Here is an 18,844-nt window from a genome sequence, read left to right as displayed (position 1 = left end):
GCCTAATCTGTTGCACTGATGTGCTGAGTTCTTCCATCATTGGGATGGGGATATTTGTGGGATCTTCATCTAGTGAAATATTTAGTTATCCACCATCATTCGTATGTGGTTTTGGCAGGACTGCAGAGCCTGGATCTGGCCATTTCTGAAAAGATTGCTTAGTTCGTAGTTTGCTACTTATGTTGACTTGACAAGCAAGTAGTCCTGTTTTGTATCTTTACCAGGTTGACACCTTATTTTTCAGGTATGCCTGGTGCTGCTCCTGGCATGCTGTCCTGCACTCCAGTGAACCAGAGTTGATCCCCTGGCTTGATGGCAATGGTTGAGTGGGAATTATGCTGGGTCATGAGGTTACAGATTGTGTTGGTGGACAATTCTGCTGCTGTTGATGGCCCACAGTGCCTCGTGGACGCCCAGTCTTGCGTTGCTGGATCTGTTCAAAGTCTGTACCCTTTGGCACGGTGATAGTGCCACACAACACGATTGATTGTACTGTCAATTTGAAGGCGGGACTTTGTCTCCACAAGAATTGTGCAGCGGTCACTCCTACCAATACAGTTATAGATACATCCATGCTCAGTAAATTCGTGGGAATGAGGTCAAGTAGTTTTGCCTCTTGTTGGATACCTCACCACCTGCTGCCATAAGATTGTAAGAAATAGAAACAGGAGTAGGCTGTTTGGCTCCTCAAGCCTGTTCTGCCATTCAGTAGGATCATGGTTGATCCAACATTCCTCATACTACTTGCTTGCCCTTCATCTGAAAACCACGATTCCTCTACTGATCAAAAATCTATCTCAGCTTTAAATATATACAAGGACTCCGTCCCCACTCGCTGCGATACAGATTCCAATGACACCCAAACTTCTGAGAAGAGAAATTCTTCCTCATCTGAGTCTTAAATTGGCTCCTCTTTACTCTGACGCTATGCTATCTGGTCATGGACACTCTCATGAGGGGAAACATCATCTCATCATTGACCAAGTAGACTGCAAACCCGGACTTGCAGAAATGTTCTTCAGGACTCAACCAGCTCAACCACTAGTGCTGATGCCGAGCCACTCTTGGTGACGTGATTGAGAGCACATTCTGCACTCTTGTCACCATTTGTGCTCCCTCCAATTGGTGTTCAACATTCAATAGCACAGTCAGCAGGCAACGGAGGATGGTGCGTGGTAATCAGCAAAAGATTTCCTTGTCCATGTTTGACCTGCTGCCATGATACTACATGGAATTAATGTTGAGAATTCCGACAGAAACTCCTTCCTAATTGTACACCACTGTGCTGCCACCTCCACTGGGCCTATCCTGCTGGTGGGGCAGGACATACCCAGGGATTGTGGGTCGAGGAAGTTTTTTTTGTAAGATATGGTTCCAGGTGTATGACTGTGTCAGGCTGTTGATTGACTAGATGTTAGTAAGGACGACTGTGCAGGGCCAACAAGGGCTGTATTTATCATTGTCATTTCCGGTGCCTAGGTTAATGCTATCTCCCCATCTCTTTCCATTTATTTTTTGATTTTTTTTTGCAATTATTACAACTGAATGGCTTGCTAGGCCATTTTAGAAGATAATTAAGAGGAAACCATGTTGGTGTGTGTCTTAAGTCACATACAGGCTAGACCAGCTAAGAACCAAAGTCTCCCTTCCCTAAAGGATACTGATGATGTGGAGGTGCCGGTGTTGGATTGGGTGGACAAGGTCAGAAATCACATGACACCAGTTTATGTCCATCAGTTTATGAGTGATGTTCGTGAATGCTTGTAATTAGTCAGTGAAGCATATGGGATCTGTGCTGCAGGGGAAAAAAAAAGGTAACGAGAAGTAGGGAAGGTGTTCTGAATCTTTATAGATATTTTCCAATCAAATTGTTCAGCGATGTTAATAAGTAGCCACAGAGCAGGTCGGTCTTCAGCATTTCTGGTTCAGAAGTAGGGACATTATATAGGCTCTTGTGGCGTCGTGGTAAAGGTCTTCTTATGCTACAGTTAGAATTCTGTCCAGTTTTAGTCACTATATTTTACTAAGCATACGAGGGCCTTTGAGTAGGTGCAGAAGAAAGTAACCAGATTATTTCCAGGGATGTAGTAGGTGGTATGGGGCAGGGGGCTGTATTTATGGAGCATGCATGAGCTGAACATGGGTTGTGCAGTGTGATTAACTGAGGTAGGAGCCAGAATTTTGATCTCCTGGCAATGGATTAAATTGCAGAGATGATATAAGTGGTATGTTGGGCCTCATACTGGCTTGTGGCAAGTCACTACTGTAATATCATTGCATGCTATGAATGTGTATTAGCATAAGGCCTCTTTTTAAAATGACCTCCTATCTTCAAGGTCAAGTCAACAGTGCAAGAGAACTTCACAACTCTCACTTCATTTTGCTTTAAAGGTGACATGCAAGAGTCCAGTTTGTGCAGTTGTGCCTGCCCCGCGGTTTTACTTTTTGAACTACACTGCACAACGGAGAGGAGCATAAAAGTGGCACGCTGGATGAAGGTTCTAGACAACAAGGTTCAATCAGCAACGACAGTGAGGGATGCCATGTGTTGTGGGGTCAGGAGCACAGAGGGGTTGGTGGGAAAAGGGTATGCTGGGTAATGGTGGGGTTGCTGGGAATGGTCAGTCAAGAGAAGAAAATTGGATGCCCATGGGATGCTGTCAGGCACTTTTGATGAGTTCTGAAAGTCTTTGATGATTACTTCAACCTTGTAACTAACTTAATGATTGATAGAGCAAGATTTAATCAAAGCATTCAGCAGACAGGGGAAACAATTGATAATTTCATTAGTCCCTACACATTAGTGGGGATTGTAACAATGGTGATTTCTAGTCAAAATATATACAAAGCAGAATAGTTTTAGGAATTGCTATCACACATTTGTCAGATTTATTTTTGTCCAACAAAGTTTTGACTAGAGAAAGCTATTCAGATGGTGAATGGAACAAATGTATGGAAAAACTCAGATCAATCTGAACAGATGATCGATATTTGCACAGAAGATCAGTAGAGTCTTTAAGTCTTAAGATACAAGACCACATAAACACACTGGAGAAAAGATGTGAGTAGGACAAGCACCATTTATCAGCTCTATGGAGCAAAAACACCTCACAGACACAGCTCGTGGCCAGGTATTTAAAGTAAATGCTTTATCTGTAACCAGGAGGATCACTTTCAGAAAATGTACCCAATGGGTCACAATTTTATAAAAGCTACCCACACAAAAAGATTAATAAGACGGAAAATTCTGCAACAGAAGTAAATGTTAGAAGTGTTAATGGGATAAGTAAGAGATCTAGACCTTGGATGGTTACGTGGATGGTCATCTCATGTATTTTAAATTCAACACCAGTATAAGTGTTACCATATGATCAGTGAGTCTTGGCTAAGAAACCTATTTTAACAAATGATAATAAGGTTCAGGAGCTACAATTGTTTCAAATAAAGATGTGTGACAAGCAAATTTACAATATAAGGGATGCCAAACTGAAGAACACTCATGAGCACTTCACAACCAAATGCACAACTCAACCACAAATATCTTCAAATGGCATACGGAGTTAAATAATACAAAGTTATGGTAAGGACAGTCAAGGAGCAGCTGGTTGACAAACAAGCAGTCAAAGGTCAGATGGAAGAGTTCATCGGGCTCCCTAGACTTATGGCACAACCAAAATATAAAAGAATGGATCAACTGAGATTAGTTATGTTGGCATACGAAATTTGTTTTGTACTCTGAATAAGATGGGAACCTGTGACTATACAGTATTGGCACAAATGTTTCCCACTGCTTCAACACTGAATTGTGCTCAGCCTGCAAGAACCAGCAAGGTTCGTGATGAAAAACAAGCAGCATGATGGCTAATGAACAGAATACCTCAATTGAGCCTGAAAAACCTATATCTGGTTTTAGATACTAAGGTGACAAAGATGAGGCAAGTTTAAACACAATTATTGGCTTTCTTCTCTTAACAGGAAGAATCCTCAGTTGCTGTTATAGAAATCATGCCAAGCAAGTCTTAAAAGAAGAATCAAGGAAGTGAACATGTTGGTTTCACCAGTAAAATAATCGCTGAGGGTGAAGTCAAATGTCTCAACCACAGTCAGCAAGTTTTCATGTTTCAGCATAAATCTACAGGCAGATTGAGAATTAAAGATCTGCTGATACAGACTGAAATCTGATGCCTGCAACTCATGGAAGCCACCACTTCCAACGCTCAACAATTGAAAATATTGCAAAAACCTGTTTCAGGTATTCAGAAAATGGCAAAGGAGAAATTTCCCTATTTCCAGTTAAAGTAACCTACAGATCTCAGACTCTCCGGAAAAGGATTGAAATCAACAGTTTTCTGCCCAGTGATATAACAGTCTTCCAAGCTCAATAAGAATGGGTGTCTGGAGAACTGTGGGACCACCAGATTGGATGAATTTGTGAAATCATAAAATGGTAGGGAGATATGGAAGTGTTAAATATAATTATGTACTTAAATGTATATTATTCATTATGAGACAGTACATGCTTGCAGGGAGATACATATAGATTTGAAATTAACCGAACGATTTTACACTGAAGAGTGCCCATAAGCAACACCAAATAGGATGATGTCACATGTTCTTGTGGGCAGAGCATCTTAAGATCTCAAATGGATGAGACCTGACATCTGGCCCTCCTCAATATCAATATAGCTGCAACTAACATGCAATAAATCACTCCTTCTCAACTACAAGATATTCCTCTCATTAGACCAGGAAGTAGTTTTCCTTTCTGATAACAGACCAAGCCGCCTTGAAGTTTCCTAAACTAAAATAGATTGATTTTGGTAGTCTTTATCATTCGCAGTGACTTTGCAGTGGATAGAAGGCGACAACCCCATACAACAATGCTAACTTCTTGTTACACTTCTGGGAATGGTGTGATACACAGCAATTCCATCTGAGGGATTTTACCAAACTTTAGGTCGCAGAAGTTCCATTTTCTTTGGAGCAAAGGAGTTGAGAAATTTGAGACACGTGTAAAAGAGTAAGATGGGTGTAAATAAGATAGATAAACAAAACCTTCTCCTGTTAGCTAATGATACAATGATCAGGTAAATAAATATGAAGATTTGTGAGAGACACGCAGGGGCTATGCGAGGGAGAACTCAACTTTGCAGCGAATAATGGACGGTAAGTGAAGTATATGAGAAAAGTGAAAGCAGACACTACCAATGATTTCAGAAGGAACCAGGTAATTTATGCAGAGCTATGGAGCAAAAGTGGGCGAATGGCACTGTTTGCACGATTCTGCACATGATTAGAATGAACTAGATGGGCTGATTGGTCTCTGTGATTCAGGCATGGGAAACAGGACGGAGGACTGTTTTGCAGGTCATGATAACTGGGGTAAAACAGTCAGTCATGGTAATGTCCCCTTCATTGGTATGTGCATAAGTTCCCTGTCTGACTAATGATGGTGGCTTAGTTCCTGAAGCTGGAGAGCCAATCAGAGGTGTTTTAGCTCAAAAGGCCTAGCGCACAATGATTGCTTCAAACTGCAAGTGTCCGCTCAATAATCTTTTAAAAAGTTTAATTTAAAAATGATTTTTGCAGCCAGGCTGCTACTGTGGATGGTGGGTGGATGTAACTCCTGTACAGGGCAGCATACAGCTGCTTTATACACAAGTAGGTAGGGAGGGCTTCTAGCGCTGCCTGGCCCCTTTGACCTTTCCCCACATGCTCATTTCCAGGTACCTAAAGTGACCCCTAGTGGATGGGAAACTGGTAGCCAATTAGAAAATTCTATTGGCCTCCTTTAACTGAATGCAAACAGGGAACAGATTAGCTACCCACTGAGTGAGGGGAAGCAAACCAGCTTGTCATGATCCCATCTCTGCTAAAATGAGGAACCAGTGTGGCAAACAAAGTTTGTATCCTTGAGGCCTGTTTGCCTTTGTTCCTGACCTAAGCTGGGCCTAAGAATCATGCCAATGGCACCAGGCAGTTTTGTTTTATGTACTCAGTTGTTTGTAAGCCTGTTCACGCTTTGAAAATCTTCCAGTTGAAAAGCCTATTTTTAAGCATCAGAGGAGCAGGAAGTCTGAAGGAGGGTCTAGGCCCTGCTTGGCCTGCTGTGTTCATCCAGCTCTACACCTTGTTATCTCAGATCCTCCAGCATCTGCAATTCCTACTATCTCTGCCACCTTCAGAGTTTGGAACTTAAACAGAATAGATGGAATTTAAAGCCACCTTATAGTGGATTTGGAGGTCGGGCTATTTAATTGGGCACATGTTAGTGGAATGTGAACCCTCTGCTTTTCCATCTACAGGGCAAGCGAGCTCATGGATTACTATCGCACCTAATTACTCATTGAGGCCCTTAGTTGGTAGTTAGTGAACTCCAGGGCCTTACCCTCCATTATCAATATTCATGAAACAGTAGGTGTGGAGTGTTGTCCGACAGGGAACCTGCTGGCTTCCAGGCCTCAAGGGCACTCCGTGAATGACAAAGGGATCCAACCAAATGAGCTGACTGCTTTGGGCTTCCCCCTAACTCTTGCAACTTCATCCCTTTTGCCCTTGAACACCCCCGCTACCCTCACTGGCCAATGGCCTCAGTTGCTTGTCAATCCTTTTGGTGGGTGCATTACCAGTCGCAGGAAGAGGCACTGATAGGCAAAAAGAGCTGCCAGCTTCAAGCGGCCAGCAGCTCTCAGGGAGTTGGATATTTGCCTCCAGTTCAAAATCTCACAGGAGATCTACACTGCCAGTTCAAGGCTGAGTTATGGGGGGCAGGCAGGAATGTGATGTAAAGACGAAAATCAGATCATCCATGATTTTCCTGAATAACAGGGAATTCTGGAAAGACCAAGTGGCCTACTCCTGTTCGGATATCTTGGGATCTTATGGAAAAGGGAATTGTATCAAATATAGCACTGTTTTGAAAATACATCAACCTCTTTCAATTCCTATTAGGACAAAAGAAGACTGTAGTATCAGACAGGCAGAGTTTTTCAACTTTTCCTGGGAAGTAGTAATGGAAAATTACAGTAGGGAACAGTGATCCTCTGTGGCACTCCAAACCACTCTACAAATGGGAGAACAACACAGAATACTCAACAGGAGGTCTTGAAAGGCATGCTAATGTTAATACTCAAATGCACTGAATTTTCTGAGGAAGGATCATGGGACCCGAAATGTTAGCTCTTGTTTTTGCCTTAGCAGATGCTGCCTGTTAAGCATCTGCTGAGACCTGCTGAGCTTTTCCAGCAACTTTGTTTTTATGCACTGTATGTCTGAGTTTATGTGTGCGTGAGATAGGTTTAGAGATATCACCAGATTAGTCAACTTTGGAATTATCCAACAGTCATAGAAAAACCTAATACGAAAGAGGTTGGAAATATGAAATAAAAACAGAATCTCCTGCAAATGTTCAGAAAGTCAGGCAGCATCAGTGAAGAGAAATCCATTCAGTTCTGATGAAGGCTGAACATTGGCCTTCCTGTAAACTCTGTCTGTTGGTGGCAGGAACAGCAAGTATGTGTGAAGAGAGAATTGACATCAACATCACTGACAAGTTGCTGATGACATCACTGCACATGGTATGTGATGATGTCATCAGTTCATGCATAGACACTTCCTGCCACTGTCATTTCATAGCAAGATATGTCCATGCCATTTTAACATGTACCTCCACGTGCTTACAGCTAAGTACTAGTGAAATAGTCTCCAACACATTCCACCTTCACAACGGCAGGGTTTAAAGGGAATTTAACAGCAAGAATGCTATCCATGACAGGCATCTCATGTACAGACATCATGACAATTCCCCAGTACTACAGCCTGCAACCCAGTGTCTTAAAAGAAGAAATGTATTTTTCTTACTGACACATGAGATGTGGGAGTTGTTGGCTGGTCCAGTATTTATCACTCATTCCTTAGATGACCTGACCACTGAAATTGATTTGGTGTAAATAGACCCAAAATGTCATTAGGGAGGGAATTTTAGGTTATTATTCCTGTGTCAATAACCCAGTGACACTGAAGGAATGGCAATATATTTCCATATCAGGAAGATGAGTGGCATGGAGGGGAACTTACACACAGCAGTGTTCCCATGTACCCACTGCCCTTATCCTTCTTGATGGTAGTGCCCTTGGGTCTGCAAGATGCCATCCAAAGGGCCTTGGTGAATTTCTGTAGTATATTTTGTAAATGGTACACGTTGTTGCTACTGATCATTGGTGGCAAATGGATTAAATGTTTGTGTTTGGTGACTATCGGTGGATGATTTTGGCTTGAATGGTGTCAAGCTTCTTGAGTGTTGTCAGAGCTGCACTCATCCAGGCAAGCAGGGTTAATCCAACACACTTCTGACTTGGGCCTTTTAGTTGGTGAACAAGCTTATATGGTGATACCACATATGACTAAATACAAAAAGCCAGGGACGAACAGATGTGGATCTATGGCAGGAGGTTAGGCAGAAGAAAACATCCAACCAAAACCACTCATCATAGTTAAAGATTGTGGTTTGCAAGTTGTGAGGTTTCCTGCATCAATTACCCTCAAAGACAGTGCATTCCAGACACCTGCCACCCTCTGGGTTGAACACTCTTTCCTCAAATCCCCTCCAAACGTTCTGCATTTCACCTTAAAAGTGTGTCTCACTTTCAACTAAGGCGAACATCTCTTCCTATCCAACCCATCCATGATGCTTATAATCTTCAAACACGTCTATCGGATCCCCCCTCAGTCCTCTCTGCTCCAAAGAAAACAACCTGAGCTTATCCAGCCTCTCTCCGTTGCTAAAATGTTCCATCTCAGGCAACGTCCTTTTGAATTTCTTCAGAAACCCCGCCAATGCAATCACATCTTTCCTAAGATTGTTGTACCCACATTCTCATTTCCTGAGGTTCATGTACTCAACCACCCATATCCTTCTATATCTGAGAGTACTGCAATCTCTCGCTATTTAAACATTACACTATCTTTCTCGGCTTCCTGCCAAAGGAGGCATTTTTCTAAATTAAATTCCATCTTCCAAATTTTTCACCAGTCATTTAATTTATCCACCCTCTTCATTTGCAGATTCCTTACCTCTTCTTCACAACTTACTTTTTTAACTACATGTCACCAGCAAATTTAGCAAACATGTTATTGGTCTCTTCATCAAAAATATAATTAATCATTAATGTAATTCTGAGTAGTTGAATCACCATTATTGATCCATCATGCATCCTATCAATCCAAAAAGAACCTATTTCAACCTGTTGGCTAACCAATTCCCTATCCATGTTATTAAATAATCTCCTAGCCATGTTATCACCTTATCCTGTTTAACATTACCTTTGCATTGGTAACCTTTGATGTGGCACCTTGTCAAATCACTGTTATGGAAATCCCACACTGCTTTGATCTCCCATGAAGCTGGTGGGCCTTTGAACCATTTACCAGATAGATCAAAGACTCTGTGCAGCCACCCAACGTCAGTGGAATCATCAATCTATGGGCTGAAGCTGCAATTCAGTTCAATAACTCATGTTATCGAGGACTGTGCACTGACAAAGCATCGAGGTGGGTTAAAGAACTCCATCTAGTCACTGATAAGTCTCTCATCTGGCTCTGTAATTGTTCACACTCTGCCCATTATTTGACGTGGAAACAAAAATGCACACCTTATTGCCCTGGAGAAGGCAAGCTGCCTTCTTGATTTGCTGCAGTTAATGTGCCGTGGTTACACTCGTGGTGCCGTAAGGGAGTTCCAGGATTTTGTCACAGTGATCATTAACAGGCTACAATATGGGTGTAAAATAGGATGATGTGCAGTTTGATGGAGAACTGCTGTATCTGCTGTCCTTGTCCTTCTACATTGTTGAGTTTGCAGATTTGTGGGGTGCTGTCTAAGGAGCCTCGGTGGATCTTGAAGTGCCTTTGTTAAAGTACACACTACTGCAACTCTGCGCCTGTGATGAAGGGAGAGACTGTGGAAGGTGATGGATGTGGTATTAATCGATGGGCTGCTATCTCCTGGGTACTGTAGTCCATACTGGGTGTTGTTAGAGTTGCACTTATCCAGGTCATTGGGGATAACTCCATCACGTTTCTGACTTGTTTCTATCGATGATGTCCAGGCATTGAGGAGTCAATGGGAGAGTTATTCGCTGTAGTATTCCCAGCCCCATGGCTAGATTCTCCCTTGTAGAAGACAGTCACTGCCATCACTTGTGGATATCAAATAATACATGCCTCTTATTTGCCCAAAACATTAAAATTGTCCGGTTCTTGTCACATTTTAACCAGTTGCTGACTACCTCCGCATTTTGACTCTGCATTGTGTACTATTAAATTAGGAGAAGAAAGGTATTGGAACCATACTTCAGATGCAGCAATTTGGACTGGTAAGTGAAGGTTTATTTTGCAATGGAACTGTGAATACATAAAGATGTGTGGAGGGAATCATCATAGGAAGATATTTTTTTAATGAAAATCTACTTACGACTATGGTAAAGAGTAAAGATAGTTTGAGAAAGATCTTCTGTTCCTTCTGATTAATGTTGTTCGCATTCTGGGCGAGGCTAAGTTATTCTCTTCCTCCACCTACACTATGCTTATCCATTGTATTTTGCAAGGTATTGCTGAAGCTAATGGTGATCTAGGAGTCCTTTACTGATAACTATTAGATTACTCCCGCTTTCAACCTCTCAATGCGTGTGTAGCTTTCTACAGTGTATTCTATTACAGTTCTTGTGACAGTGTGTACACTAGCACTATTGTGACTCACTGGTAATCATGGTTCCCGGAGACTTGTCAACGAACATACCTTCAATGTGTAAGCTTGGTGACCAAGCAGCTAACCTTGCATTCTTCTTTATGCCACAAACAACAAACAAGTAGCTCCATATCTACACTGGAGCTTGAATGAAAATCAGTTTGCAACATGTGGCTGGCAATTGTCAGTCAAGATTTACCTTATGAAGTGTCGATTCCAATTCCTTAGACAAATCCAAAACTGTTCTTTTGTTGACAAATATTTCTTGAAGAGAAAAAGTATCTATGGTAATATCATTCTTGGCATAATCTCAACTTCTGGGCATCTTTCCTTTGTTTATTTGCAATCCTTTATCTTCTAACTAGTAAACACAGACAAACTCACCCAATGAGCTTACATTTTGTTCAGAGAGGAAATATTAGAACAAAACCTAAGCCACAGTATGACTCTCCTGAACAATAGTACTGAAGAAGGTGAAGATCAAACCATGAATGGCACGCTGCTGTAAAAAACTGAGAAACAAAGGAAAATACACTGAAATGTTCAATCTTCTTGGCGATGTAGATCCTAGCAAGTTTACACATCCATCGTGGAGATGATCAACATTGACATCAAAGACACACTGGCTGTCATTTACCTTTTCATAGGTAAGTAAAAACAATTCCTGATGCTACTCAAAAAAGAGCATGAGAATTGTCCCTATTTTTCTGATAAATATTTATTTTTCACCCAACATCAGCAAAAAGAAAATGATCTGTAACATAATATTCTCTGTGACACTGCAGTTTGTGGCACCTTGCAGTACAAAATTGGCAGTTACGCTTTCTACGTTACTGATAGACCAGACTTCAAACATATGTTTCTTACCATGGTACAATTTGGCAGGATCTATGATCATGAGAGGGGGTTATCTATGTTTGATTTATTGATGGAATTTGGGTAACATTGACGAGACGAGCATTTATTGGCTATTTCTAACTGTTCTTGAAAAATGGGTGGCGAGCTAAATTTTAAACTGAAATAATCCTTAGGTGTAGGTAAACCCACTGTGCTGGTGGGAACAGAGTTCCAGGATACTGAGCCAACATCAGTGAACGCAAGTTCTAGGTCAGGATGGTGTGCAGTTCAAAGGGCAACCTGCACTCTAGATAGTACAAGTCACATGTGTGAAAGATGCTGTCTTTATGTATTTTCTCTTGCGTCTGTTACCACTGTGCATTTGAGATGAAGGGAGTGAATGCTGAGGATGATGGCTGGAGTGCAAATCAAGTGGTTTGCTTTGTCCTAGAGGTGTTGAGCTTTTTGAATGTTGTTGAAGCTGCATTCATCCAGGTAAGTACAGAGGAACCCATAATACTTCTAATTTGTGTCTTGTAAATGGTGGGCAGGCATTGCAGGTGGGCTACTTGCCACAGTATTTTGAACCTTTGGCCTTCTCATGTAGCCCATATAAATGCAAGATTCTGTTCGCTACACAACACAAGAGGAATTCTGCCACTTTGGGAAACAGAAGTGAGAATGTTGCAGGTGTCCAACAAGGAAATCTTCCACATTGTTTAATCATGTTAAATAAAACCAATAAGATTCTTTTGCTCTCGTTGAGACCACCTCACAGAAAATCCAAGTACACTCAGAGAATCACAGTGACCCTCCAAAGAGCACCCCACTCGGACCCATCCCTAACCCTACCCCTGTAACCCGGCATTTCCCATGGCTTATCCACCTAGCCTGTACATATCTAGACTCTACTGGCAATTTAGCATGACCAAACCACTTAACCTGCATGTCTTTGAACTGTGGGAGGAACCGGAGCACCTGGCAGAAACCCAAGCAGACACGGGGAGAATGTGCAAACTCCATACAGACAGTCGACCAAGGCCAGCATTGAACTGGTGTCCCTGGTGCTGAGGGGCTGCAGTGCTAACCGCTGACAGACCCAACATGTCCCAAAATCAGAATTTTTTTGAACATTGCTGAATATATTGGTAATATACATGATCTTTTTAAATTGCAAACTGTTTACATGTGACAATACTTACTTAGCCTGAAGGACCAATGCAATTATACCAGCTGCCATTGGAGCTGCGCTTGAAGTGCCTTTGAAGGTTTTGGTGCATTCATTGTCAAGTTCAGTTGTTACCTGTTGAAAACAAAGTAATTGCACATATTGTTGGAGCTCCAATTAGTTCCCACCCACATATTGCATCAATATCCAGCAAAAAGAAGCTATAAAAATCATAAGAGGTATTTATGAAACAAAGTATGAAACATATTCAGCGATTCAGAAAAGGAATTGATGCATGCTAGTTATTATATGTGTGAAACATAACCCTTATTCTGACCCTGATATAAAGTAAAAACAATGCTTAACTCTTTGTTGGCCGTGCCAACATTTCAGCTTATATTTTGATTTGGAGATTGTGGACAGATACTACATTAATAATAAAACAATTGCAGCAGAAACTCAACAGGCCTGGCAGGATCTCTGGAGAGAAAGCAGGGTTACCATTCCGAGTCCAGTGACCCTTCTTCAGAACAAGTTGTAGCTAGGAAAAGGTGGCATATGTGCTGAAGACAGAGGCTGGGGAAGCAAGAAGGACTGAACAGGTGGAAAGTGGTGGAGCCCAGAGAAACAGAACGACAGTTAGAGAAACATTTCACTGTCTCATTTCTTAATTATGGATTCTGCAGCCTTCAGGGCTGAATATTGACTTCAACAATTTTAGAACCTGAACACCTCTTCTATGTCCTTTACCCACCCCACACTACAAAACCTGTCCTGACATGGGCTGCTTTATGCATACCCAACCCATTTTTGCCTATTTATGGCCCACATTATCAGCCTTTCTTTCTCCGTTCTGCTTTTACAAAAGATTTCCAGTATCCGCAGTTTTTTTTGCTTTTATTAAAACCCCAATAACTTCTTCAATAGTATCTCTTCAAGAGAAGTGTGTGTAAATCCCAGCTTGACTCAGGTGAACCCACTCTTTTCATTTGGAGAAGTTGCAGCCCCTTTTCCTGACTTGAACATTTGAACGAGGTGTTAGAGTAAGCCCCTTGAGCATTCTTTGCCATTAAATACATTTATAGCTCCATTAAATACATTTATAGCTGATCTTATTGTGACCTCAACTCCTTGCATCTACCCTGTTTACTGTTAACTCCTTTGTTTATCAAGAATTTGTCTCTGTCTTATCTCCAAATATTGAAAGAGTCTGCCCTTACTGCTCTCTGACCGAGTTCTAAAGACTCGCAACCCTCTAATGGAAAAGTTTATCCATATGGAAAACCCCTTGTTTTTAAACTCCGTCCCATTGTGTTGAACTGTTCCGTTAGAGAAAACATGTTATCAGCTTTCAAACTGTCAAGTCCTCTCTGGATCTAATATGTCTCAGTAAGATCTGCTTTACCTCTTCTAAACTCCAATAGATACAAGCTCAGTCTGTTCAATGTTTCCTCAGAAGATAAGCCACCCATCCATAGTATCCAAGTAACGGCAGATAATTTCCCTGGCCCTGGTGGCTTGCATCTTAGGGTCCGAAAAAAGATAATGCTTACTCAGAGATAGTAGGAACTGCTGATGCTGGAGTCAGAGATTACACAGTGTGGAGCTGGAGGGTCACAGCAGGCCAGGCAGCATCGAAGCAGCAGGATGTTTTGGGTCAGGACCTTTCTTCTTCTGAATTTTCCTGCTCCACTGATGCTGCCTGTCCTGTTGTGTTCCTCCAGCTCCACACTGTGTTATCTACCAGGATGCATCGGTTGTAATTTTCCAAAAATCTTGGTTTCTGGAGAAGTACCAGAAGATTGAAAAACTGCCACTGTGACACTCCTATTCAGAACGGAAGGAGGCAAAACACACGCAACTATCAGCTGGTTAGACTAACATCCATTGTTGGAAAAGTACTGGAATCAGGAAATTCAGGAAGTAATAACAGAATATTTGGAAAATCATTATCTAATCGGGCAGACACAGCATGGCTTTGTGACAGGGAAATTGTGTCTGACTATTTTATAAGACATTTTTGAGGAAGTCTCAACTAGAGTGGATAGAGTACAACCAGTAGGTGTGTTGTATTTGGACTTCCAGAAGGCGTACAATAAGGTATCTCACAAAAGGTAAGCTATAACTTAAGAACCCAGAGTGTTGGAAGTAGTATATTGACATGGATAGAAAATTGGGGATAAGGGGTTCTTTTTCAGGTTGCTAACTTGCAACCAGTGGGGTTCTACAGGCATCATTGTTAGAATTGCAACTGCTTATGATATATGTTAATGACTTGGAGAAAGGAAACAAACATACTGTAACCACATTTGCAGACAATTCAAAAATAGGTAAATGGGCAAGTTACAAGATGGATACAAACAGTGTAAAAAGAACTATGGATAGGTTATGGAAGTGGACTAAAAGTTGGCGAAAGGAGTATTTAGTGACTGTAATGAGGTGAGCCAGGCAACATCATAGAATATGAGATAACAAGGTGTAAAGTTCGATGAACACAGCAGGCCAAGGAGCATCAGAGGAGCAGGAAAGTTGACATTTCGGGTCTGGACCCTTTTTCTGAAGAAGGGTCCAGACCCAAAACATCAGCTTTCCTGCTCCTCTGATGCTGCTTGGCCTGCTGCGTTCATCCAGCCCTACACCTTGTTATCTCAGATTCTCCAGCATCAGCAGTTCCTACTATCTCTGAATCATAGAATATGAGCTCTCTGATTGGGGCTATTAATCTGGTACAATCAAGGAGCCCTGGCTGACAGATATAAACAGGAATGTCACATGTGCTGTGCACTCAGAGTGCTGGATCAGTGTCAAGGACTCTCCACCTGCGGAAGAAAGGTTGACTTGGTGACAGGGTATGAGCCTCTGAGGAGTTATTTCGGAGTATAATATGGGAAAATGTGGAGTTGTACATTTTGAAAGAGAGAACAAAAGAAGAGTATTATTTAAATGGAGAAAAGCCGCAAAAAACTCCAACACAAAGAGACTGGGGGAGGGGAGTGGGTTGTACTTGAGCATGAAACACAGAAATTTAGCATACAGGCACAACAGGTAATCAGGAAGACTAATGGAATGTTGGCCCTTATTTCAAGGGGTTTGGAGAATAAGAGCAGATAAGTCTTACTACAGGTATACATGGTACTGGTGAGCACATCTGGAGTACTGCGAGCAGATTTTCTCCCCTTTTTAAGCTGACATTTTGGGTCTGGACCCTTCTTCAGAAGAGAGGCGTTATTTAATTGGATGCAGTTCAGAGAAAGTTCACTAGGGTGAACCCCAATATAGAGAGATTATCTTATTAGTAAAGGGTAAACAGGTTGGGACTCACTGGAATTTAGAAGAATGGGAGGGAATCTCACTGCAACATTGAGGGGCTTGAGAGGGTAAATATTGAAAGAATGCTTCACCTCATGGGAAAGACTATGACCAGAAGGCATAGTATCACAACTAAGGGGTGTTAATATAAGACTGAGTTGAGAAGGAATTTGTCCTCTCAAAGGGTGTGAGTCTTTGGAATTCCTTGCCACAGAGAATTGTGGGGGCACAGTTCTTGTGCACATTTAAGGTTGAGACAGATAGGTTCTTGATCAGCAGGTGAATCAAATATATTGAAGAAAGGGCAAGAAAATGGACATGAGGAGTTTTGGATCCACTGTGAATCTATTGAACGGCAGAGCAGGATCATGGTGCTGAATGGCCTAATCCTGTTCCTATATCTATTTTGTTTTGGCCTCAGTCCAGTGACCCTTCATGGAATGGCTTCTAAAGCGTTATATCTTTTCTTAAATAAGGAAGTCAAAACTGTACACGCTATATGTGGATTCACCATTGTCCTGTACAACTGTAGCAAGATATACCTATTTTTATATTCCATTTCTTTTTTTACAAAGAATAAGAATTTATTTACATTCCTGAACAATTGCTGTACAGAATCATATAGGACAGAAGAGGCACTTCAGCACATTGAGTCTGCACCAACAAAGCCAGATGAGATCTACACTGGTCCCACTTTCCCGCAATAGCCTTGAATGTTATGATACTTCAAGTGCTCATTCAAGCACATTTTAAAGATTATCAGATTACCTGAGTTGCCTCAATTACCCTCTCAGGCAGCCCTTCCAGATTTCTACCATCTTTTGGATGAACACTTTTTCATCAAATCCCCACTAAACCACCTGCCTTTCAACTTAAAAATGTGCCCTTTTTATAATTGATCCTTCAACCAAGGGGAACAGCTGCTTCCCTTCCACCTTATCTATGACCCACATTATCTTATACACCTTTATCAGGAACCCCCATCAAACCTCACTATTCCAAAGAATACAAATCAAACTTACTAGCTACTCTTCATGGCTAAAATATTCCATCCCAGACAGTGCCCTGGTGAATCTCCTTTGCACCCACTTCTATCACATCCTCCCAAGAGTGTGCTGTACCCACCTACTTACTTCTTTTGATTCATGTACAAGATACACCCAGGTCTCTCTGCACCTCAAAGTTCTGCAGCCTCATTACCTTTCTATTCTTTCTGCCAAAGAGACATTTTCCCACAGAATACTCCACCTCCCAAATTTTTGACTATTCATTGTTTTTTTTCCACATTTATTCACAGGATGAGGATTTCACTGACTAGGCCAGCATTTGTTGTCCATCCTGGAGGACAGTTAAGAGTCAACCCCATTGCTGTGGGTCTGGAGTTACGTGACCAGACTAGGTAAGGATGGCAGTTTCCTTCCCTAAAGGACATTCATGAACCAGATGCGTTTTTGTGATAATTGGCAATGTTTTTACAGTCATCATTAGACTCTTAATTCCAGATTTTAATTGAATCCAAATTCCATCATCTGCCTGGGTCCCCGGAACATGATCGACGTCACTGGATTAACAGTCCAGTGATAATATTACTAGGCCATCATCACCCCTATACATATGCACCCTTTGCAGATTCTTTACTACACCACAGCTTATTTTCTTATCGATCTTTTGTGTTATCAGCAAATTGAAGCAACAATATAATGGGTGCTTTTATCCAAAAAATTAGTCATTAATATAAATTTTAAATTGTTGAATCTCTAGCATTGATCCCTGTGATGCTTCACTCATTTTATCAATCCCAGAATGACCTATGACTACTATGTCTTGTTATTTAACCCATCTTCTACCCATATTATTGCATAATCTCCTCGCCATGTTATTACCTCATCTTCTTTCCAATGAGCTCTTATTTTTCATAGTAACTTTTGATGTAGTGTGGCACCTTGTCAAATGACTTCTGGAAATCTATGTATAGCACATGCACAGATTGCCCTTTGTTTACACTGTTACACCAAAGATTGGAGAGCTGCACAATTTTAACCCACTTCCGTTTCTTCACTGGTCATAATAAATTGTACATTTAAGTAGGCTAATTATCAGGTTCAAGTTATGTCAGAGTCACTATTAAGAACAAGATAGCCAAGTTTCCTCATTATAGATAATCAGTTTATAGCCAAAAAAACTTACAAACAGCTGTAAATATTATTGACAAATAATGTGATTATGTAAATATATAAAAATCTGTCCTCATAAGAAATGAACACACGAATATATGCATGCCTGAGGAGAAACAAGGAGACAAAAACTCTGTGCAGTGTGACCTTAAACTACCTTGGTCAAGTAAATTTATGTGAAAAAAGGATAAGTAACAAATTATCCCAAACAGTTTTCTGACTCCACAGTTATTCTGCATGCACATAAGCTGTAAGCACTGAGGTGTTTTACCGGAGGTGTAAGATATTACTAGTTGGTTATTGCTCCAGACTGTGGGGTAGATTGCAACAAATCCTCTCTAGGAATCTCCATAAGTGAAAGTTATAATATTTTGTGTGTCTTCAGATCTCATGCTTTGCTAAGAAAAGTTGCAAAGAAACAGAGAGGGAGCAATGGCTGCTGCCCTTCAGGTGGTCTCAAATTTGCTCTCCGAGTTCAAAAATGTATCAGTGTATTCCCATTCTCAAACTGGGCTCACGAGACGTCAACCTGCATAACTATTTGAGTCCTTACAGGCTAATGTCAACTCATTCCAACTTATTGCTTTGCAGTCTCTGCCTTTTCCTTACCAA

At 41.3% G+C, this 18,844-nt stretch overlaps 1 protein-coding gene across 1 annotated transcript in view; it reads right to left on the bottom strand.

Moving 5' to 3' along the window:
- The window catches only part of LOC125453120 (PC3-like endoprotease variant B), a 1,374,573-nt gene that overhangs the window by 252,224 nt on the left and 1,103,505 nt on the right, over positions 1-18,844 (bottom strand). The window contains exon 12 of the mRNA XM_048532258.1: positions 12,784-12,884. Within this exon, the coding sequence (XP_048388215.1) occupies positions 12,784-12,884 (101 nt within the window). The remainder of the gene's footprint in view (positions 1-12,783; positions 12,885-18,844) is intronic.

This window comes from Stegostoma tigrinum, chromosome 6, assembly GCF_030684315.1.
Source record: "Stegostoma tigrinum isolate sSteTig4 chromosome 6, sSteTig4.hap1, whole genome shotgun sequence".
Taxonomy (NCBI): Eukaryota; Metazoa; Chordata; class Chondrichthyes; order Orectolobiformes; family Stegostomatidae; genus Stegostoma; species Stegostoma tigrinum.
Note: the sequence above shows the minus strand (reverse complement) of the source record. Positions and strands in the feature narration are given on the sequence as shown.